The 22836-nt window shown below is 47.5% G+C and overlaps 1 protein-coding gene and 1 long non-coding RNA gene across 6 annotated transcripts in view; one reads left to right on the top strand and one right to left on the bottom strand.

Moving 5' to 3' along the window:
* POGLUT3 (protein O-glucosyltransferase 3) overlaps positions 1-22836 on the top strand; it is an 84365-nt gene that overhangs the window by 9940 nt on the left and 51589 nt on the right. Inside the window, exon 2 of the mRNA XM_039526814.1 lies at positions 18731-18888. Coding sequence (XP_039382748.1) covers positions 18731-18888 — 158 coding nt within the window. The remainder of the gene's footprint in view (positions 1-18730; positions 18889-22836) is intronic.
* Positions 14567-22836, bottom strand: part of LOC120399035 — an 87196-nt gene continuing 78926 nt past the window's right edge. For all 5 annotated transcript variants that reach the window (XR_005594903.1, XR_005594908.1, XR_005594897.1 and 2 more), the window contains one exon: positions 14567-14956. This is a non-coding gene — a long non-coding RNA (uncharacterized LOC120399035). The remainder of the gene's footprint in view (positions 14957-22836) is intronic.

Raw genomic sequence — 22836 nt, 5'->3', positions numbered from 1 at the left:
TTTGTTATGAAGGTCCAATGGTTTCCACTTCAAAGCAGTCTGTCTGCCTATGCTCCTGCCCAGGAGAACAGACAGCAGTTAATGGAGATGGAGTTTTGGGCTTAAATAAAGGAAAAATAATATCTAGAATAAAATTCCTGCAGTAAGGAAACTCATGGATATAGTTTAATATGCTAAGTTGCTGCTTTGGAGTGGGTGGGGGGAAATGCAGGTAGCCTATTGCCGGTGACTAGAGGGGGCTCATTTTAAGATTACAGCACCAAAGACAACTATAAAGTATAGGGTGCAAGGATGCTCCTGTGGTTAAAACCCAGGGAGTCCAGAGGTAATATTTAATTTACATCAGTGATATGATAGCTTAGTTTTCTAGAATCAGATCCTTTGTGGGCTGATTAAAATTTAACCTCTACATTCGTACTGGGTTAGGCTTTACCAGAATACAGACAGTGTTGAATTAAATGTATAAACTTGTGATTAGAGCTAGCATACACATTGTTCACACACTTATTGTTCTGTCTCCCAGATGTTCTGGCATCTGTCTGGTATGTGGTACCTCTGATTATTCCTTTGCTCTAAGGGCTTTGAAGCTGTGTGATGTACAGTAGCAGTTTTTATTGTCATAGCTCATTAAGGAAAATATATTGGACAGATTTTGTGGCTTTTTTTTACAAGGGGGCTGGGCACGGGGTGGAGAGAGGACTTAGAGGCGGTGGAACTCCTGGAAGGGGCAGAGAAGATAAAGGAGTGCTGCTTCCACTAAAATATTCCCCAACCCCATCCATAAGACTTTCTGCAGATGCTTAATGTGAACAGGGCTCTTGCAGTTTCAGTGCTAGGATGGGGGTGGGGTGGGAGGGGAACCTCTTATTTGTGGCATTCTCTCTCCTAGAGGCAGCAATCAAATAGCCACAGCCAAGCCTTGGGTCTACGCTACAGAGTTGGGTTGAGTTAAGGCAGCTCACATCGACCTAACTCTAAGCATCTACACTAAAATGTAGCTCCCACTGATGTAACATGCCTACTCACCAATTTAATAACTTCACCTCCGCAAGAGATGTAGCTCTTAGGTTGACATACTTAGGTTGGCACAGTATAAGGGTAGACCAGGGGTGGGCAAACTTTTTGGCCCAAGGGCCACATCGGGGTGCAAAACTGTATGGAGGGCTGGGTAGGGAAGGCTGCGCCCCCCAAACTGCCTGGCCCCCGCCCCCATCTGCCCCTCCCACTTTCCGCCCTCAGAACCCCCCCACCCATCCACACACACCCCGCTCCTTGTCCCCTGAACACCCCCTCCCGGGACTCCTGCCCCTAACAGCCCCCCATGGACCCCACCTCCTATCCAACCCCCCCACTCCCTGTCCCCTGACTGCCCCGACACCTATCCAATCCCCACTGTTCCCCGTCCCCTGTCCCCCGAACCTCTGCCCCATCCAACTGCTCCCTGACTGCCCCCCAGGACCTCCTGCTCCATAGTCAACCCCCACAAATCCCCTTACCATGCTGCTCAGAGCAGCATGTCTGGAGCTGTGCCTCCCGGCCGGAGCCAAACACACTGCCATGCTGTCCTGCATGAGTGCGCAGCCCCCCCTGCCCAGAGTGCTGTTTGTGTGGCGGTGTAGCTGCAGGGGAGGGGGGAAGCAGGGGAGGGGCCGGGAGCTAGCTGCCCGGCCAGGAGCTCAGGGGCCGGGCAGGACGGTCCCACGGGCCAGATGTGGCCCGCGGGCTGTAGTTTGCCCGCCTCTGGTGTAGACACTGCGTTGCTTAAATTACCTGTTGCTGCCTTTCAGAAGCTGTCCCACAATGCCCCGCCATGACAGTTAAATCAGTGCACGCGCTCCTTGTGAAGATGCGCACCATCGACACAAGGCGCATAGTGTGGACACGCAGAAGTGATGTAATTACTGCAATGGTTGTATGTCAACATAACTTAGCTCAACTTAATTTTGTAATGTAGACTTGCCTTAAGATGTTCCCGCTTCAAATAGCAGTAACTGCATTCCAGGGTGCATGTGGGAGTTATGTGCAGGAGTGGGTCTCTGCCCTTTGACAGTCCAGCTCCTTAAAGTGTTATGCAGCCTGAGAGAGGAGGGCCAGAGGACTAGAGTTGAGAGGCTGATCCACGGAGTCAGGGGTTTCATTCCCAAAAATCCTTTGTACCTTTACTTTTCAGGAGTTTCCTTGCATCAGCGGGAAGAGTCTTTCCATTTACTTCTGTGGGCTTTGGATCCGGCCCTCAGAGGTAAAGCAGTGCTCTGGGGTGGGGCGGGGCTGCGCACTCCGGTGGATCAAATCAAGTTCGATTATAATGCGGTTTCACCTATAACGCAGTAAGATTTTTTTTTTGCTCTTCAGGACAGTGTTATATCGAGGCAGAGGTGTATTGTGCAATCTTCTTGTTGTGACCTTTATCCCTAACACCCTTTACTATTCGTTTGATTATGAGTGCTGTAAAAGCAGTAAATAATAGCGCCACCATGTGAAGAAATTCAGAGAAGAAAAACAAAGAAATATTGAGAGAAAATGAAAGGTGACAGGTTAAAAGGTCACTTTCTACTAGTCTACACCCAACCCTTGTATTGTTTTGCCAATCCACTATTGACAAAAACTATTGTTCTTCCAAAAAAAATTCAGTATAAACATTTTTCAGATTTAGACGCTAATTTTGCAGAGACATAATATGCACATGTTTAATTTGACAGACCTTGAAGATGTTAGATAAATAAACCTTTGCAGGATTACAGCCTTTTACAGAAATCCCCATAGTGTGTGCATCCCAGATGTACTCAGTTTCACTTTCTAGCTCTTAATACTCCTGCAGTGTGCCTCCAACAGAAAAGTGAAATTTTCATTATCTAAGGTGAAAGAAGTGCAAGAAGAAAACAAGAGGATAAATAGTACATAAGTAAGATCTTAAATTCTCTCCTGTGTAATAATCTAAGCTATTGTTAGTAACACATAGAGGAATTTTTTTTAAAGATGACAACTTGCCCATGTACCTTTTAAATATCTTTTATATTGTTACAATATACATACATAAATAAATTAGTGGAACTGCTTGCTTATGCATTCTGAGGGATGTGTGATTGCAGTAACTGAGCCACAATTAACTAGATACATAAGCCAAGGATAGAGAGTTCACCAAAGGGACATACAGAATAAAGCAGGAGAAAGGTAGTATGTTGAAATACCAGGGAAAGATGCTTTTCTTTGTAAAGAGAAATCTTGGGTCTCAATTAAGACCAAAAAATGGTTTTCTAGTGCTGTTTTTCCAATGTGTTTGTATATCCCTCACTGACGAAGCAACCCACTTCAGGTATGAGCAGAATAAAAGAATAAATTCCTTGAATGACTGCTGCAAATTATTTGCACTGCAATAGTTGGTATCTAATGCTGTGGGCACAGTTTTGTTTTCTTTTTCATGTAGCCACTTCAGCTTTGCCTTCTCAGCCACTCGTTACCTTGAACTGATCAAGCAGCAAAGAGTCCTGTGGCACCTTATAGACTAACAGACGTTTTGGCGCATGAGCTTTCGTGAGTGAATACCCACTTCGTTGGATGCATGTATTCACCCACAAAAGCTCATGCTCCAAAACGTCTGTTAGTCTATAAGGTGCCACAGGACTCTTTGCTGCTTTTACAGATCCAGACTAACACGGCTCCCCCTCTGATACTTGAACTGATCAGTTCTTTCTGGTCTGCCCCTCCTTCCCCCATGAAGTCTTCCTCTGTCTCTGGATACTGCAAGATGTATAGTTTGCCATTTTGTATTCAAGGATCATTTAGGGACTGATCTTGCTCCTACTGAAATCAATGGGAGTTTTACTTTTGATTTAAGTAGAAGCAGAATTGGGTCCTCATTCACAAGCAAACAGCAGGGTGTTAGAGCATCTTTCAGGGTACGTCTACACTACGGGATTATTCCGAATTTACATAAACCGGTTTTGTAAAACAGATTGTATAAAGTCGATTGCACGCGACCACACAACGCACATTAATTCGGCGGTGTGCGTTCATGGTCCGAGGCTAGTGTCGATTTCCGGAGCGTTGCACTGTGGGTAGCTATCCCGAAGCTATCCCATAGTTCCTGCAGTGTCCCCCGCCCCTTGGAATTCTGGGTTGCGATCCCAGTGCCTGATGGGGCCAAAATCATTGTCGTGGGTGGTTCTGGGTACAGCCTCACCCCTCCCTCCGTGAAAGCAGCAGACAACCGTTTTGCACCTTTTTTCCTGGGTGAACTGTGCAGATGCCATAGCACAGCACGCATGGACCCTGCTCAGCTCAATACCGCAATCGTGGACGTTTTAAACACCTCGCGCATTCTCGTGCAGTCTATGCTGAACCAGGACCTGCAAAGCCAGGCGACATGGACATGGACACAGAATTCTCTCAAACCGCGAGCCCCTGCGCTTTGGAGATCCTGATGGTAATGGGGCAGGTTCTAGCCATTGAACGCCGATTTTGGGCCCGGGAAACAAGCACAGACCGGTGGGACCGCATTGTGTTGCAGGTGTGGGACGATTCCCAGTGGCTGCGAAACTTTCGCATGCGTAAGGGCACTTTCATGGAACTTTGTGACTTGCTTTCCCCTGCCCTGAAACGCCATAATACCAAGATGAGAGCAGCCCTCACAGTGGAGAAGCGAGTGGCAATAGCCCTCTGGAAGCTTGCAATGCCAGACAGCTACCGGTCAGTTGGGAATCAATTTGGAGTGGGAAAATCTACTGTGGGGGCTGCTGTGATGCAAGTAGCCAAAGCAATCATTAAGCTGCTGCTACAAAAGGTTGTGACTCTGGGAAACGTGCAGGCCATAGTGGATGGCTTTGCTGCACTGGGATTCCCTAACTGTGGTGGGGCGATAGATGGAACCCATATCCCTATCTTGGCACCGGAGCACCAGGGCACCCAGTACGTAAACCGCAAGGGGTACTTTTCCATGGTGCTGCAAGCACTGGTGGATCACAAGGGACGTTTCACCAACATCCACGTGGGATGGCCAGGGAGGGTTCATGACGCTCGCGTCTTCAGAAGCACTACTCTGTTTAAACGGCTGCAGCAAGGGAATTACTTCCCAGAACAGAAAATAACAGTTGGGGATGTTGAAATGCCTGTAGTTATCCTGGGGGACCCAGCCTACCCCTTGATGCCATGGCTCATGAAGCCATACACAGGCAGCCTGGACAGTAGTCAGGAGCTGTTCAACTACAGGCTGAGCAAGTGCAAAATGGTGGTAGAATGTGCCTTTGGCCGTTTAAAGGCGCGCTGGCGCACATTACTGACTCGCTCAGACCTCAGCCAAACCAATGTCCCCATTGTTATTGCTGCTTGCTGTATTCTCCACAATCTCTGTGAGAGTAAGGGGGAGACCTTTATGGCGGGGTGGGAGGCTGAGGCAAATCACTTGGCTGCTGATTACGCACAGCCAGACACCAGGGAGATTAGAAGAGCACACCAGGAAGCGGTGTGCATCAGAGAAGCTTTGAAAACGAGCTTCATCACTGGCCAGGGTAGGGTGTGACTGCTGTGTTTGTTTCCCCTTGATGAACCCCCACCCTCCTTGATTGACTCATTCCCTGTAAGCAACCCACCCTCCCCCTTCGATTACAGCTTGCTTATGGAAATAAAGTCACTATAGTTTAAAAATCATGTATTCTTTATTAATTCATTATAAAAAGAGGGAGAGAACTGAGAAGGTAGCCCGGGTGTGGTTTGGGAGGAGGATAGGAGGGATGGAAAAGCCCACTAAAAAAATTTCACAGTAATGACAGCCTTCTGGTTGGGCTGTCCACGAGGGTGGAGTGGGCGGGTGCACGGAGCCTCCCCCCACGCGTTCTTACACGTCTGGGTGAGGAGGATGTGGAACATGGTGAGGGTGGTTATACAGGGGCTGCAGCGGCACTCTATGATCCTGCTGCCGTTCCTGAAGCTCCACCAGACGCCGGAGCATGTCAATTTGATCACGCAGCAGCCCCAGAGTTGCATCCTGCCACCACCTCTCATCTCGGGTGTCCCTCCTGTCCTCACGTTCACTGGCATCTTTCCTGTAATTTGATACCACCTCCTTCCACTCATTCAGATGAGCTCTTTCCTTGCGGGTTACTTCCATTATATCCAAGAACATTTCATCTCGCGTCTTCTTTTTTCTCCGCGTTATCTAAGCTAGCCTTTGGGATGGAGTAGGGAGGCTTGAAAAATTTGCAGCTGCATGAGGGAGGGAAAAAAGGGAGAGAAGTATTTTAAAAAAATACATTTTACAGAACAATGGTTATACTCTTTCACAGTGAACAGTACTATTCACCTTACATAGCACATGTGATTTCACTACAAGGTCGCATTTTGCATCTTAATATTGAGTGCCTGCGGCTCTGGTATTCCAGATCTCACAGACACAGGTCCGGGCATCAGAATTCAGCTTGCATGTGGCCATGGTAAGCCCCTGTCTTTCGGCTTCTGCAGTGCTTTACCCCTCCCCCCACCACATGGCTGGTACCATGAAAGCTGCTAATCACCCCTCTTCTCCCCCCCACCGCGTGGCTGTTAGCTGGGAAGATCCCTGCGAACCAAACTCGAAAAAGCTCATCGGTATTTCACTCCTCCCCTCCCCCCGCTTGGCTACGTGCAAGAAAGGATTTTTTTTTTTAAGCTGCAGTCCACGAACCCAGTAGAAAAATGGCCATCTCTGTCCCCTTAATTAAATTCCTGATTTTCAACCAGGTTACCCTGAATGATATCACTCTGCTGAGGATAACACAGCGAGATAAAGAACGGATGTTTCTTGAATGCCAGCAATCACTGGGACCATACGCAGCTATGCTTTGCCATGCAATGATACCTGATTACTTGCTACATGCATGGCGTGGTAAAGTGTCCTACCATGGTGGACGGAACAAGGCTGCCTTGCCCAGAAACCTTCTTCTAAGGCTTTTAGAGTACCTCCAGGAGCGCTTCATGGAGATGTCCCTGGAGGATTTCCGCTCAATCCCCAGACATGTTAACAAACTTTTCTAAGTAACTTTACTGGCAGCAAATGCATCCCAAGTCCTCAGGGCAAATCAATCATTAAAAAACGCTTGCTTAAAAAACAACGTTTGATATTTACAAAGGTACACTCACCAGAAGTCCCTTCCATGGCTTCATTGTCTGGGATAGAGGCTTGGGAGGGCTGGGAGGGTAATTCCGTCTGGGTCAGAAAAAGCTCCTGGCCGTTGGGGCTAACGGAGTGCTGTGTGCTCTCTGCAAGGTCATCCTCCTCTTTCTCCTCCTCATCTTCCCCGTCTGCATAATCCTTAGCCATGGCAGAGATTACAACCCCCACCTCGGAATCCACGGACAGGGGTGGGGTAGTTGTGGCGCAGCCCCCTAAAATTGCATGCAGCTCAGCGTAGAAGCGGCATGTTTTTGGCCCTGCACTGGACCTTCCGTTTGCTTCTTTGGTTTTCTGGTAGGCTTGTCTGAGCTCCTTAACTTTCACTCTGCACTTCACTGAGTCCCTGCTATGGCCTTTTTCCATCATAGCCTTGGAAATTCTTTCAAATACTTTTTCATTTCGTCTTTTGGAACGCAGTTCTGTTAGCACTGAATCCTGTCCCCATATAGCAATCAGATCCAGTACCTCCCGTGCAGTCCATGCTGGAGCTCTTTTTCGATTCTCAGGAGACTGCATTGTTACCTGTGCAGATGAGCTGTGCGTGGTCACCTGTGCTGATGAGCTCTCCACGCTGGGCAAGCAGGAAATGAATTTCAAAAGTTCGCGGGGCTTTTCCTGTGTACCTGGCCAGTGCATCCGAGTTCAGATTGCTGTCCAGAGCGGTCACAGTGGTGCACTGTGGGATACCGCCCGGAGGCCAATACCGTCGATTTGCGGCCACACTAACCCTAATCCGATATGGTAATACTGATATTAGCGCTACTCCTCTCATTGGGGAGGAGTACAGAAACCGGTTTAAAGAGCCCTTTATATCGATATAAAGGGCCTCGTAGTGTGGACGGGTGCGGCGTTAAATCGGTTTAACGCTGCTAAAATCGGTTTAAAAGCCTAGTGTAGACCAGGCCTCAGAGGCTCTAGCTCAGCAACCCAGTCTCTGCTACCTTACTAGTTCCTTCCCTCCCCCTTCCACAGTATGAGGATGGTAGAAAAGATATTTTTCCTCTTTCTCTAGCAGTAGAAGCTCCCAGGTGTCACAACAGGAAGTGCCATGTTGAGACTGTTGCTTTCTCTGCAATTATGTTAATGATAGTAGGCTCCGTATCAAAGCACAAACAAAAACGCTCAGGTAACTTCCTCCCCATCTCCAGACCTACATAAGAAGAATTAGAACATGTTTATGCAAATATGGAAGAAGTGTGTATTAAAAAAAAATGATGAAATTGTTCACGGATTGAGCAATATATAGTTGAGATATTGTTTGAGATAAAGATGGGGAAAAGTTAGAAAAGAGGGGTCATTCAGGATTGTATCTGCTATAGTTTGTTGAACAGCCAACACAGTCAGCCTTCTGGGTGAAGTCCTTGGAAATAATTAGGGTCCTACCAAATTCACAGCCATGAAAAACGCATCACAGACCATGAAATCTGGTCTTCTGCGTACTTCACCCTGTACTATACAGATTTCACAGGGGAGACCAGTGTTATTCAAACTGGGGATCCTGACCCAAAAAGGGGTCATGGGGTGAGGGAAGGGGCTGCAAGATTACTGTGGGGGCAGGTGTTGTGATATTGCCGCCCTTATTTCTGCGCTGCCTTCAGAGCTGTGTGGCTGGAAAGTGGCAGCTGCTGGCCAGATGCCCAGCTCTGAAGGCAGCATCGCCAGCAGCAGCGCAGAAGTAAGAGTGGCAGTGGGTGGCTGGAGAGTGGTGACTGCTGGCCAAGGGCCCAGCTCTGAGGGCAGCAGCACAGAAGAAAGGGTAGAAATACCATACCATGCCATCCTTACTTCTGCGCTGCTGCTGCTGGCGGTGCTGCCTTCAGACCTGGGCTCCCGGCTCCCGGCCAGCAGCTGCTGCTCTTCGGCCACCCAGCTCTGAAGGCAGCGCTGTCAGCAGCAGCAGCACAGAAGTAAGGATGGCAATACTATGACCCCTCTACAATAACCTTGCGACCCACCCCCCCACTACTACCTTTTGGGTCATGACCTCTACAGTTATAACATCATGAAATTTCAGATTTAAATATCTGAGATCATGAAATTTATTATTTTTTAAATCTCATGACTGTGAAATTAAGCAAAATGGACCGTGAATTTGGTAGGGCCCTATAAATAATCTTTTATCCTCCAAGTTTTTGGAGGTAGTTTTGCCAGTCACACTGTTGTCTCCTCCCAAGATGCTCAAATAGGTGCCACGAAAGAACTGGAGTGGAGGAGATGGAAGAGGCCAGTTAGGGTTTAGATGGTGTTACAGAGCACTGTCTCAATATTTAATTTGTTTTCCGATTTATTCAGCAGTGTTGCAATCCAAATATTAATAGCAGTGACTCAAAGGCACGTTTCATGGTCTATATTTGGAGTCAGATTACAACACAAGATTGTTAATTACTTTATATTCTCGAGAACTGCTTTCCTTGTACTTTAATATTGTTGTTCAGCATGGATTAGGGGGACCATGTAGACATGATTGGGCAAATGTATAGTGGGGGTAAGATAGTGTTGATGGGAGCTCCTCCAAAGAGAGTGGATCAATATTTAGATGGTATATAATTAGATAATGATATTTTATACATATCATCTTTTATTATTTATATATATATATATATATATATATATATATATATATATATATATATATATATATATATATAGTATGGCATAAGGGCTGGGGAATGTTTTGCATGAGTTTGGAAGAACTGTATTATTCATAAGTGTCAAATCCCCCACAAGTAATAGATTCAGATCATCCAAAACAAATACCAGTAAAAACTTTACACTGCTTTAGTGTTAATGGTATAGTGCATGAATTTTAAAAAAGTATTTGCAGTGTTGTATAGTTGGAATGAAATACCAACATCTTTTCATCCACCATATAATAAGGCTGGTTGGATTGTTTTGTTTTGACACCTTCTTGACCTAGCAAATTTTAAAAGTAGATTTAAAAAAACTGCCCAAAACTTCCAAAAGTTTTGAGGTATATACATAATCTAAGGTTTGTAAAGCCTGGTCTACACTAGGCGTTTAAATCGGTTTTACGAGCGTAAAACCGATTTAACGCCACAACCGTCCACACTACGAGGCACCTTATATCGATTTTAATGGCTCTTTAAATCGGTTTCTGTACTCCTGCCCGACGAGAGGAGTAGCGCTAATATCGGTATTAACATATCGGAATAGGGTTAGTGTGGCCGCAATCGACGGTATTGGCCTCCGGGAGCTATCCCACAGTGCACCACTGACCGCTCTGGACAGCATTCTCAACTCGGATGCACTGGCCAGGTAGACAGGAAAAGCCCCGCGAACTTTTGAAATTCATTTCCTGCTTCGACAGCGTGGAGAGCTCATCATCACAGGTGACCACGCACAGCTCATCAGCACAGTTAACAATGCAGTCTCCTGAGAATCGAAAAAGAGCCCCAGCATGGACCGCTCGGGAGGTACTGGATCTGATCGCTATATGGGGAGAGGATTCAGTGCTAACAGAACTGCGTTCCAAAAGACGAAATGAAAAAGTATTTGAAAGAATTTCTAAGGCTATGACTGCTAAAGGCCACAGCAGGGACTCCGTGCAGTGCAGAGTGAAAGTTAAGGAGCTCAGACAAGCCTACCAGAAAACCAAAGAAGCAAACGGAAGGTCCGGGGCAGGTCGAAAAACATGCCGCTTCTATGCTGAGCTGCATGGAATTTTAGGGGGCTGCGCCACAAGTACCCCACCCCTGACCGTGGATTCCGAGGTGGGGGTTGTAATCTCTGCCATGTCTGAGGATTATGCAGACGGGAAGATGAAGAGGAAGAAGAAGAGGAAGACCTGCAGAGAGCACACAGCACTCCGTGACCCCCAGCAGCCAGGAGCTTTTTATCACCCTGACGGAATTACCCTGCTCCCAGCCCTCACAAGCAACTATTGCAGAGAATGACGCCCTGGAAGGGAGCTCTGGTGAGTGTACCTTTGCAAATAGCAAACATTGTTTTTTAAGCAAGCCTTTTTTAATGATTGATTTGCCCTGAGGACTTGGGATGCATTCGCAGACAGTATAGTTACTTAGAAAAGTTTGTTAACATGTCCGGGGATTGAGAGGAAATCCTCCAGGGACATATCGATGAAGCGCTCCTGTAGGTACTCCAGAAGCCTTTGCAGAAGGTTTCTGGGCAAGGCATCCTTGTTCCACCCACCATGGTAGGACACTTTACCATGCCATGCATGTAGCAAGTAATCAGGTATCATTGCGTGGCAAAGCATCGCAGCGTATGGTCCCGGGGACTGCTGGCATTCAAGAAGCATCCGCTCTTTATCTTGTTCTGTTATCCTCAGCAAAGTGATATCGTTCAGGATAACCTGGTTAAAAATCAGGAATTTAAGTAAGGGGGGTGGCCATTTTTCTACTGGGTTCGTGGAATGCAGCAGCTTAAAAAAAACACTTTCCTGCACGTAGCGGCGGGGGAGGAGGGTGAAATGCCGATGATCTTTTCTGTTTGGTCACCGGCGAGGCGATCTTCCCAAGCTACCGGACAAGCAGTGGGTGGGGGAGGAAGGTTGTTGATTAGCAGGAGCTAGCGTGGTATTAGCCATGCGTTGGGGAGGGTAAATCACTGAGACAGTGGCTTACCATGGCCGCATGCAAGCTGAATCCTGATGCCTGGACCTGTGTCTGTGAGATCTGTAACCCCAGAGATGCAAGCAGTCACTATTAAGATGAAAATGCGACCTTGTAGGGAAATCACATGTGCTATGTAAGGTGAATAGTGCTTTTCACTGTGAAAGAGTATAACCATTGTTCTGTAAAATGTATCTTTCTAAATATTTATCTCCCTCATGCAGCTGCAAATTTTTCAAGCGTCCCTCCTCCATCCCAAAGGCTAGCACAGATAAGGCGGAGGAAAAGAAGACGCGAGATGAGATGTTCTCGGATATTATGGAAGTTACACGCAATGAAAGAGCTCATCTGAATGAGTGGAAGGACGTGGTTTCAAATTACAGGAAAGAGGCCAGTGAACGTGAGGACAGGAGGGATGAACGTGAGGACAGGAGGGACAACCGAGATGAGAGGTGGCGGCAGGAAGACCGGCAGGAAAATCAGCGGTGGCGGCAGGAAGATCAGCGGTGGCGGGATGCAACTCTGGGGCTGCTGCGTGATCAAACTGACATGCTCCGGCGTCTTGTGGAGCTTCAGGAACGGCAGCAGGATCACAGAGTGCCGCTGCAGCCCCTGTATAACCACCCTCCCCTCACCATGTTCCTTAGCCTCCTCACCCAGACGTGTAAGAACGCGTGGGGAGGCTCCGTGCACCCGCCCACTCCACCCCCGTGGACAGCCCAACCAGAAGGATGCCGTTACTCTGAATTTTTTTTTAATGGCCTTCTCCATCCCTCCTTTCCTCCTCCCAAAGCACACCCTTACTTCTCTCCCTCTTTTTATAATGAAAAAATCAAGAATTCATGCTTTTTAAATGAGAGTGACTTTATTTGCATAAGTAAGCTGTACTCGAAGGGGAGGAGTTGCTTACAGGGACTGAGTCAATCAAGGGGTTGGGTGTTCATCAACAAACACAGCAGTCACACTGTACCCTGGCCATTGATGAAGCTCGTTTTCAAAGCTTCTCTGATGCGCACCGCTTCCTGGTGTGCTCTTCTAATCTCCCTGGTGTCTGGCTGCGCGTAATCAGCGGCCAGGTGATTTGCCTCAGCCTCCCACCCCGCCATAAAGGTCTCCCCCTTACTCTCACAGAGATTGTGGAGAATACAGCAAGCAGCAATAACATAGGGGACATTGGTTTGGCTGAGGTCTGAGCGAGTCAGTAATGTGCGCCAGCGAGCCTTTAAACGGCCAAATGCACATTCCACCACCATTCTGCACTTGCTCAGCCTGTAATTGAACAGATCCTGACCACTGTCCAGGCTGCCTGTGTATGGCTTCATGAGCCATGGCATCAAGGGGTAGGCTGGGTCCCCCAGGATAACGACAGGCATTTCAACATCCCCAACTGTTATTTTCTGGTCTGGGAAGTAAGTCCCTTGCTGCAGCCGTTTAAACAGAGTAGTGCTTCTGAATACGCGGCGTCATGAACCCTCCTGGCCATCCCGTGGATGTTTGTGAAACGTCCTGGTGATCCACCAGTGCTTGCAGCACCATTGAAAAGTACCCCTTCCGGTTTACGTACTGGGTGCCCTGGTGCTGCGGTGCCAAGATAGGGATATGGGTTCCATCTATCGCCCCCCCACAGTTAGGGAATCCCATTGCAGCAAAGCCATCCACTATGGCCTGCACGTTTCCCAGAGTCACAACCTTCGTAGCAGCAGCTTAGTGATTGCTTTGGCTACTTGCATCACAGCAGCCCCCACAGTAGATTTTCCAACTCCAAATTGATTCCCGACTGACCGGTAGCTGTCTGGCGTTGCAAGCTTCCACAGGGCTATCGCCACTCGCTTCTCTACTGTGAGGGCTGCTCTCATCTTGGTATTATGGCGTTTCAGGGCAGGGGCAAGCAAGTCACAAAGTTCCATGAAAGTGCCCTTACGCATGCGAAAGTTTCGCAGCCACTGGGAATGCGGTCCCACCAGTCAGTGCTTGTTTCCCGGGCCCAAAATCAGCGTTCAATGGATAGAATCTGCCCCATTACCATCAGGATCTCCAAAGCGCCGGGGCCCGCGGTTTGAGATAATTCTGTGTCCACGTCCTCATCACTGTCATCGCCGCGCTGCCGTATCCGCCTCTTACTCGCCTCGGTTCGAAGGTCCTGGTTCAGCATATACTGCACGAGAGTGCGCGAGGTGTTTAAAACATCCACGATTGCGGTATGGAGCTGAGCAGGGTCCATGCTTGCTGTGCTATGGCGTCTGCACGGTTCACCAAGCAAAAAGGGCGCGAACGGTTGTCTGCCGCTGTCAGGGAGGGAGGGGTGAGGCTGTACCCAGAACCACCCGCGAAAATGATTTTTGCCCCATCAGGCACTGGGATCTCAACCCGGAAATGCCAAGGGGCGGGGGAGGCTGCGGGAACTATGGGATAGCTACGGAGTAGCTACCCACAGTGCAATGCTCCAGAAATCGACGCTAGTCACGGACCGTGGACGCACACCACCGATTTAATGTGTTTAGTGTGGCCACGCACACTCGATTTTATAAAATCTGTTTTACAAAACCGGTTTATGCAAATTCGGAATAGTCCCGTAGTGTAGACGTACCCTAAGAGTGAACAAATCACCTTCCAGTGCCTGGGAGCCCACAGATTCCATGAAGAATTGTCCCTCCAAAATTTTTTTTGATTTTGGAAGCTTGTTGTAGGGAATTCAGGTGTTTTTCATCAAGCTTTCAGAACACTTTTTGCTTTTTACCACCAGATGGCAATAAATTGAATATGATTTTCATCTGCCTTTCTTGAACTGTTTTCCTCTTTAAAAATAAGTCCAAAAATTAAACTTGTTTGATATAATATATATGTAACTTCTGATCTGTCATATCATTACATCTTACACAAATCAGACTAATAATTTATACTTATTTTTTTCGAAGAGACAAAACTTATAGATGTTCTCATCTTTCAGAACTCCAACAAAGCAGGTCTATGCTTGTTTCTGAGGCAGTTTGTGCTCCTTGTGACTGCAGACTCTCCCCAGATGCTGCATTTATAGTTCTGTGTCTGTATTTTTACTCTCTTAGATATATTAAATCCCTTCTGTTAAGGCTATAATGGAGGTGGCTCATGGGAACATCTTGTTCAAATTCTTCCAGCAGTTTGACATGGGAGCAGGTATGATTTTTCCTACTTCTGATGGAATTCACCATCTCCCTCAATACTTCTTAATCATCCAGGTTTCCTGAAAAGTAGAGTTTTTGCCTTTGCATCAGATAGCACCAAATATCCAGTTTTTGGGTTGTTTTTTTTTAACCCTCCCCAAAGGAAATCTACTTAGAAAGGACTACCCTGATCCTGCCTTCCTTCAAATGACATCAGCTGAACAATGCAGTACTCAGTACTGTTTTCTGTAAGAAGTGTGAGTGTTCCCAGCAAGTGCATTTAATGCAGTGGCTCTCAAACTTTTTTGCTGGTGACCCTTTTCACATAGCAAGCTTCTGAGTTCAATGCCCCCTTATAAATTAAAAACACTTTTTATATATTTAACACCATTATAAATGCTGGAGGCAAAGTGGGGTTTGGGGTGGAGGTTGACAGCTCATGACCCCCCATGTAATAACCTTGCGATCCCCTGAGAGGTTCGACCCCCAGTTTGAGAACCCTTGATTTAATGTAAGCTTGTTTGCCGGCAGTGGTGTCTCCAACAGAGACAGAAAGTGATCATATGTAAATCAATAAGTGAATAGATTCTTCAGCCTGTAAGCCTCCTCTCAGAGCACAGGCACCCCTGATTTACCATGGTATTTACCACAGGGAAGATTTTTTGAGAGCCATTGTTAAATACTGGCATTCGGTCACAGGGCTGCACACAAAGGCTTTCTCTCCATCTGAAATACCACATGGGTGTGGCACTTCTTGCTTTCAAATTACATTACAGTAGTTTTGCAATCCAGGCACACAGTAACAGGGTTGGCCACATGCTGAGCATCCCAGCATAGGCTGTGCAGCACCCTGCCTTTGTTTACCCTCTTCAGGAGCATTTAAGAACTGTGCTGGAGGCTTTCTCATGGCCAGCAGTACTCCTCCTTGGGATCTGGATGTATTAACATAAACAATTCAAACCATCCTCAAAGTCCCAAAATATAGTCCATCAATATACCACCTATTCTACTCTGCTAGTCTCAGGGCTCTTCTCCAGTCCCAGCCTGCTTTTCAATCCAGCAGCTCTTTCAGCCCCTTCTAGCTGGAGTCCTTCCCTGCTCTTCCCAGCACATATTCCCCAGTCTTCCTACCTGGAATCCTTTCATCTCCAGGAAAGGGCCCAATAACCTCCCAATGCTGTCTATGCTCCATCTTTGAGGGGTCAGCCATCATAGATTCATAGATTCTAGGACTGGAAGGGACCTCGAGAGGTCATCGAGTCCAGTCCCCTGCCCTCATGGCAGGACCAAATACTGTCTAGACTATCCCTGATAGACATTTATCTAACCTACTCTTAAATATCTCCAGAGAGGGAGATTCCACAACCTCCCTAGGCAGTTTATTCCAACGTTTAACCACCCTGACAGTTAGGAACTTTTTCCTAATGTCCAACCTAAACCTCTCTTGCTGCAGTTTAAGCCCATTGCTTCTTGTTCTAACCTTAGAGGCTAAGATGAACAAGTTTTCTCCCTCCTCCTTATGATACCCTTTTAGATACCTGAAAACTGCTATCATGTCCCCTCTGTCTTCTCTTTTCCAAATTAAACAAACCCAATTCTTTCAGCCTCCCTTCATAGGTCATGTTCTCTAGACCTTTAATCATTCTTATTGCTCTTCCCTGAACCCTCTCCAATTTCTCCACATCTTTCTTGAAATGTGGTGCCCAGAACCGGACACAATACTCCAGTTGAGGCCTAACCAGCACAGAGTAGAGCGGAGAATGACTTCTTGTGTCTTGCTCACAACACACCGGTTAATGCATCCCAGAATCATGTTTGCTTTTTTTGCAACAGCATCACGCTGTTGACTCATATTTAGCTTGTGGTCCACTATAAGCCCTAGATCCCTTTCTGCCGTACTCCTTCCTAGACAGTCTCTTCCCATTCTGTAAAAGCAGCAAAGAGTTTTGTGACACCTTCTAGACTAACAAATGTATTGGAGCAGGCAGGGATAGCTCAGTGGTTTGAGCATTGGCCTGCTAAACCCAGGGTTGTGAGTTCAATCCTTGAGAGGGCATGTAGGGATCTGGGGCAAAAATCTGTCTGGGGATTGGTCCTGCTTTGAGCAGGGGGTTGGACTAGATGACCTCCTGAGGGTCCCTTCTAACCCTGATATTCTATGATTCTATGAGCTTTCATGGGTGAATACCCACTTCATCAGAGGCATGTCAGACTAACACAGCTACCCCTCTGATATTTCTTCCCATTCTGTATGTGTGAAACTGATTGTTCCTTCCTAAGTGGAGCACTTTGCATTTGTCTTTATTAAACTTCATTTTGTTTACCTCAGACCATTTCTCCAATTTGTCCAGATCATTTTGAATTATGACCCTATTGTCCAAAGCAGTTGCAATCCCTCCCAGTTTGGTATCATCTGCAAACTTAATAAGCGTACTTTCTACGCCAATATCTAAGTTGTTAATGAAGATATTGAACAGAGCCAGTTCCAAAACAGACCCCTGCGGAACCCCACTTGTTATATCTTTCCAGTAGGATTGGGAACCATTAATAACTACTCTCTGAGTACGGTTATCAAGCCAGTTATGCATCCACCTTATAGTAGCCCCATCTAACTATTTGCCTAGTTTATCGATAAGAATATCATGCAAGACCGTATCAAATGCCTTACTAAAGTCTAGGTATACCACATCCACCGCTTCTCCGTTATCCAGTAGAGACCCCTCTACTCTTCCAGCCCTCAGCCTTCTTCAACTCTTTGGCTTTGGTTTCCAGGCCCAAACCCTTCTCCCTGTCAGAGTCTCCCACAGCATCCTCCTGCTCACTACAACTCTTCTCTGTATCTTCTTGCTGCTCTCATAGATGACACCTGTCCTCCGTTATGCCCGTCAGAGCTGTTGACATTGTACAGGTGGGCTGGATCAGTTCCTTTTGTAAGGGCCCAGTCCACCCTGCAACATGCATCATTCAGGGTTTTTTTCTGCATCTGCAAACTATTCTTTTAGGTCCCAGTAAATACTCTATTCATAAGACCAGTTATTTTGAATAAAAATAACAATTGCTGTTCAGCTTCTCTTTGGTACCTTGTCCAAGCCACATTTGTATAGTTAATCCATGCCTAAATCTGCTTTGGAGAAATCTATAAGTTGTAGGTTGGTTATACACAGTGTTAAATACGGGCAAGCCACGAGGTAGTAATGAAAGTTAAGAGTAATAATCTTGTTTAACTGACAGTGCAAAACTATACAATCTGCATTTAGTATTGTGATTGTAGTACACACGGAAAGCTCCAGACAGGGACTGCACACTGCTGAGTGCTTTACAAAATACAGTCTTTGCTGCAAATAGTTTACTATTAGGACAAGAACAATTTTACTGTCTCTCCCCTCCCTCCCCCCGCCCCCCCGAAATATGAGGATGAAAAATTTCAAAAATGGTTTAATTACAATATATATTATTTAGGTTACTGATGTGACAGACCCTCAATTTAAGTTTTAATGAGTTGTAAGTTTGTATATGTTTATGCATTATGGCCTCGGTTCTGCAAAGCAGAACGTTAACTTAAGCATATGGGTAGTTTCCTGAAGTCACAGTTAGGCTTGTGCTTAAATACCTTGCTGAACTGGGCTTTCAGCTCTCACTGAAGGTCAAAGGGAATCTTTCCATTGACTTCGATGGATCATGTCCTAATCCTTATTTGGTTTTGCTTTTACACATTTTTTTAAGTAATTTGATTTGTAGAAATCAAGCCTAAGGGTTTCTATGAGGGAAAGGAGAGTTGCCAGTGGTGAACAGCAATAGAAGGTAAATTTCTAAATCAGTTGAAAAAGTGGACTGGCATTTTGTTTTCTTTTTAGCAAACTTCAGAAGAAAAAACGAGATGTAACTGGACTACAGGGAGTGACAGGAGAATGGTTTGAAGAAATACAGAGAAAAAAATTTCAGAATGAAATTGATGTCAACAGAATGTTAAAACGACCACTAGCACATTGGCTAAGAAAGACATCAAGAAATGGTGAGTCATAGTGAATTTTTCAAGTCCCTTTCTTAAGTGATGCTCACCAAAACCATAGACTAGACTATCAGGGTTGGAAGGGACCTCAGGAGGTCATCTAGTCCAACCCCCTGCTCAAAGCAGGACCAATCCCCAATTTTTGCCCCGAGACCAATCCCCAGACACATTTTTGCCCCAGATGCCTAAATGGCCCCCTTGAGGATTGAACTCACAACCCTGGGTTTAGCAGGCCAATGCTCAAACCACTGAGCTATCCCTCACCCTGCTCACAGCTCAGTGAGAGAGAAGTTTCTGAAATTGTGTTGACCCCTTCTCACATCAGAGCTTTGCAAAATAAGATTTTAAAAGGGAAATGTGTTCCTTTGAAGTAACTGTGTTAAAAGCACAACCGTGCAACAGATTATGAAGCTCTTGGTATTTCTTACGCTAGAGTTGTAATAGTTGGAAAGATTATAAGCAAATAGATACAGTAGGCATTATCTGATGAAAGAATGAGTGTTAAGTTTATATAGACTGCATTAGTTCCACAGAAATAAAAATCAAAGGTAAATATAATGATCACAGTCAAGCCTAGTTTTTTTTAAAGGAGATGAGGGAAAAACTTTAGATAAATGAGGCTTCAGAGAAGCAGAGTAGATGTCAGGGGACAAATTTGGATAATCAAGATTTGGATGAAAGAGGTTTGAATGTATTTGAACAGAAGCTTGACTGATTACACAGGGCTAAAATGTGTGCAAGTGTCAGATTATCAAGGTGGGAGATTGATCCTGTCTGGTTGCCACTGTGATAGAACTCTGGGCAGTCGTCTTCCATGCATGCTGTTGCCCTTCAGATCCCAACATGGTCCATGTCCCTATCAAATTTCCCATTCTGTAGTGCAGTGGATCTCAACCTGGAGTCCGGGGTCCGCTGTAGGGCTGCAAGCAGGTTCAGGGGGGCCGCCAAGGAGGGCCAGTGTTAGACTTGCTGGGGCTCAGGGCAGAAAGCCGAAGCCCCATCGTATACGACTGAAGCCTGAGCAAAGTAGCTTCACCGGGGCCCCTGTGGTGTGGGGCCCCAGGCAATTGCCCTGCTTGCTATCCCCAACACCAGCCTTGGCTTTTATGTGCAGAAAATCAGTTATTGTGGCACAGGTGGGCCGTGGAGTTTTTATAGCAGGGGGGTCAGAAAGAAAAAGGTTGAGAACCTCTGGTGTAGTGTCTCCCCCATCCTCCCTCCATGTGGCTCTTATGAATAGATCTTTTCTCCATTCACATTTCTATCTGGTATAATTTTTTCATCTGCCACCTTTTGCCACAGACATACATCACCATCCTCTGCCTCTCAATAGCTGGAGGCAGCATCATAGGAAGCAGAACTACATTTCCACAGAAGGGCTGTATACCAAAAATGTCACCTAAAGGCCACAATGAGGTTCACGTGACTCTTTTGATGTCATGCTTACTATCACCAAAACGTTAGGTTCCAAAAGGAGTAAAGCTTTTCTAACATGTAGTCTGCCTGTCAGTGAGGTACAAGTGATATGTTACAGCCAAAAATGAAACCTTAAGTTCCCTTTAAGCTACGTGGCTGGGCTCTGGGGACTCAGGGCTGCGGCGGGAAGAGATGCCTCTCCCCCAGTAAGTACCTGCCGCATCAGGGAGAGGTGCCCCTCCCCTGGCCCAGGGCCACCCAGAGGATTCCGGGGGCCCGGGGTCTTCGGCGGCGGGGGGCCCTTCCGTTCCGGGACCCGCCGCCAAAGTGCCCCGAAGACCCGCAACGGGGACCCCCCACCGCCGAATTACCGCCGAAGCGGGACCCGCCGCCGAAGCGCAGCCTGGTCTTCGGCAGTAATTGGTGGCGGGGTCCCGCCGCTGGCCTCGGGCACTTCGGCGCGGGTCCCGAACAGAAGGGGCCCCGCCAAGACCGGGCTGCGCCGGGCGGCGGCGGGTCCCGCTTCCCCCGCCCCGGCCTCAGCCTCAGCCTCTTACCCGAGCGCGTCTCCGGCGGGGCCTGGGCTCCGTCCCGCTCAGAGGCGCGTGGCGAGGGGCGGGCTGTGAGCTCCGGCCGAGCGGAGGCAGCTGCCCCGCCCCTCCCCACGCCGCTCTGAGCGGGGCGGGGCTCAGGCCCCGTTGGAGCTCCCAGCCCCGCCCCCGCCCCCCGCGACTCTGAGCGGGGCGGGGCTCAGGCCCGTTGGAGCTCCCAGCCCCGCCCCCTCCCCACGCGACTCTGAGCGGGGCGGGGCTCAGGCCCCGTTGGAGCTCCCAGCCCCGCCCCCTCACCACGCGGATTGGGGCGGGGCTCAGGGGCTCGGCCGGAGACTCGGCGCTTGATGCGCTGAGGCTCCACGAGAGGGGCGGAGGCGGGAGCCTCCGCTGTTCTCTTGGGGGCCCCTGCGGAGCCCGGGGCCCGGGGCAAATTGCCCCCTTTGCCCCCCCCTCTGGGCGGCCCTGCCCTGGCCCAGGCCCGCTGGAGCTGCCAGGGAGAGGCACCTTTTGCCGCAGCAGCTCGGGGCTGGGGGGAGAGAAGGTTGTGGGGAGTCCTCCCTCTCCCCACCGCAGCCACAGGGCAGCCTGTACCCCAAACCCCTCATCCTTGGCCCCGCCCCAGAACCCGCACCTCCCCCACACCACCCTCTGTCCCAGCCCTGAGCCTCATCTCACACCCAAACCTCTCATTCCCAGCCCCACCCCAGAGCCTTCACCCCTAGCTGAAGCTCTCACCCCCTGCAACCAACCCTCTGTCTCAGTCCTGAGCCCTCTCCCACACCCCGAACCCCTCATCCCCAGCCAGAGCCCTCATCCCCCACCACATCCCAACCCTCTGCCCCAGCCCTGTCACACATCACCTCCATGTTGGTGCACATAACAAAATTCATTCTGCACATGGATGTGAAAAAATTAGAGGGAACACTGCCTATGACATGCACCTTTCATTCAATTGAGAGACCAGCCCCAGAATATTGCCCTTGCCTCTCACAGTTTGTATCAGCTATTCCTGTTCAGTTGTGTATCCATTTCTAGAATGCATTTCCCCTCGACACCCTCCAACACACACATTTGTGCTGCTGTTTTCACTCTCACATCTGGTGATCTAAAATGGCGGGGGGAGGTGGGGAAATCTTCAATTTTTCAATAATGCCCTGTTATCTGAATGTTGCTTTGCTTTGCTGGTCCCACTGGGGCACCTCTTAGCAGCAGAGACTGCAGTTTCTCTGCTTACTCTGTGAACAAAGCTGTCGTTCACACCCACTTTCAACTGCTTTTGCCAAGAGGACAGGGTTCATGTTCCCTGTGGAAACAAGGCCATATTCTTCCAAAATAAATAAACTATGATGCCCTTTTATGATTCTGCAAAGAAAATAAGCTGAGAGAATATACATAAAATAAAACACTTTAAACATTAACTGTAGCATTCAAACACCAAGAATGGTCTGGCGAATCCATCATAAACTTAGGTATAATAAGTTTTTTATAATATTCTGGTATCTAATATAAATTACTCATGTAATTAATGATTCTGTCTGTCTGGTGTTTATACACATTTGAGAAGTCAACCCATTATGGATCTTTGGTCAAAATTTTCAAAAATGACTAATAATTTCAGGTGCCTTAACAGGGGCCTGACTTTCACAGGGTGGGTGTTCAGCCGTGTCTGACAGTCAGGCTAATTTATTTATCTCATGTTGGGCACCCAAGCATGGATGCACCCAAAATCATTGCTCCCTTTTGAAAATGTGGAGCTGTGTATCTTTTTTTTCCCCCCCATTCTCCAGTTAGACACCAAAAGCAAATGTCACTTTGCTCGGTCAAAAGAAATCAGTGATAGTCTGAAATTTCAGACTAACTTTATACAGAAGAAAATATATTTGTCTGGGGAGAACAACTTACAAACTTGCTGTGTCGATAAAGATTCACAAAAGGGAACAAATCCCCTTTTGCTTCTTTGCAGGTCATCTTTAATTACAGC

Source organism: Mauremys reevesii, linkage group 1, assembly GCF_016161935.1.
Source record: "Mauremys reevesii isolate NIE-2019 linkage group 1, ASM1616193v1, whole genome shotgun sequence".
NCBI classification, from domain to species: domain Eukaryota; kingdom Metazoa; phylum Chordata; order Testudines; family Geoemydidae; genus Mauremys; species Mauremys reevesii.
Note: the sequence above shows the minus strand (reverse complement) of the source record. Positions and strands in the feature narration are given on the sequence as shown.